Source organism: Bison bison, unplaced genomic scaffold, assembly GCF_000754665.1.
Source record: "Bison bison bison isolate TAMUID 2011002044 unplaced genomic scaffold, Bison_UMD1.0 scf7180017532906, whole genome shotgun sequence".
Taxonomy (NCBI): Eukaryota; Metazoa; Chordata; class Mammalia; order Artiodactyla; family Bovidae; genus Bison; species Bison bison.
The window spans coordinates 1-512 of record NW_011411016.1 but is presented as its reverse complement, the minus strand read 5'-3'; the positions used below and the strand labels follow the sequence as shown (position 1 = coordinate 512).

At 51.6% G+C, this 512-nt stretch overlaps 1 protein-coding gene across 1 annotated transcript; it reads left to right on the top strand.

Moving 5' to 3' along the window:
• Positions 1-6: 6 nt before the first annotated feature.
• Positions 7-506, top strand: LOC105000002 (ras-related GTP-binding protein A-like; the record flags this gene model as incomplete). The annotated part of the gene is made up of 1 exon (XM_010855694.1): positions 7-506. A coding segment is annotated over exon 1 (477 nt), but the record flags the coding sequence as incomplete, so codon positions are not given.
• Positions 507-512: the final 6 nt, after the last annotated feature.

Here is a 512-nt window from a genome sequence, read left to right as displayed (position 1 = left end):
TGGGGAAGAGCGGGTCGGGGAAGACCAGCATGAGGTCGATTATCTTTGCCAATTACATCGCTCGCGACACCCGGCGCCTGGGTGCCACCATTGATGTGGAGCACTCCCACGTCCGATTCCTGGGCAACCTAGTGCTGAATCTGTGGGACTGTGGCGGTCAGGACACCTTCATGGAAAATTACTTCACCAGCCAGCGAGACAACATCTTCCGTAATGTCGAGGTTCTGATTTATGTGTTCGACGTGGAGAGCCGTGAACTGGAAAAGGACATGCATTATTACCAGTCGTGTCTGGAGGCCATCCTCCAGAACTCTCCTGATGCCAAAATCTTCTGCTTGGTGCACAAGATGGATCTGGTTCAGGAAGATCAGCGTGACCTGATTTTTAAAGAGCGAGAGGAAGACCTGAGGCGTTTGTCTCGCCCGCTGGAGTGTGCTTGTTTTCGAACATCCATCTGGGATGAAACGCTCTACAAAGCCTGGTCCAGTATTGTCTATCAGCTGATTCCAAAT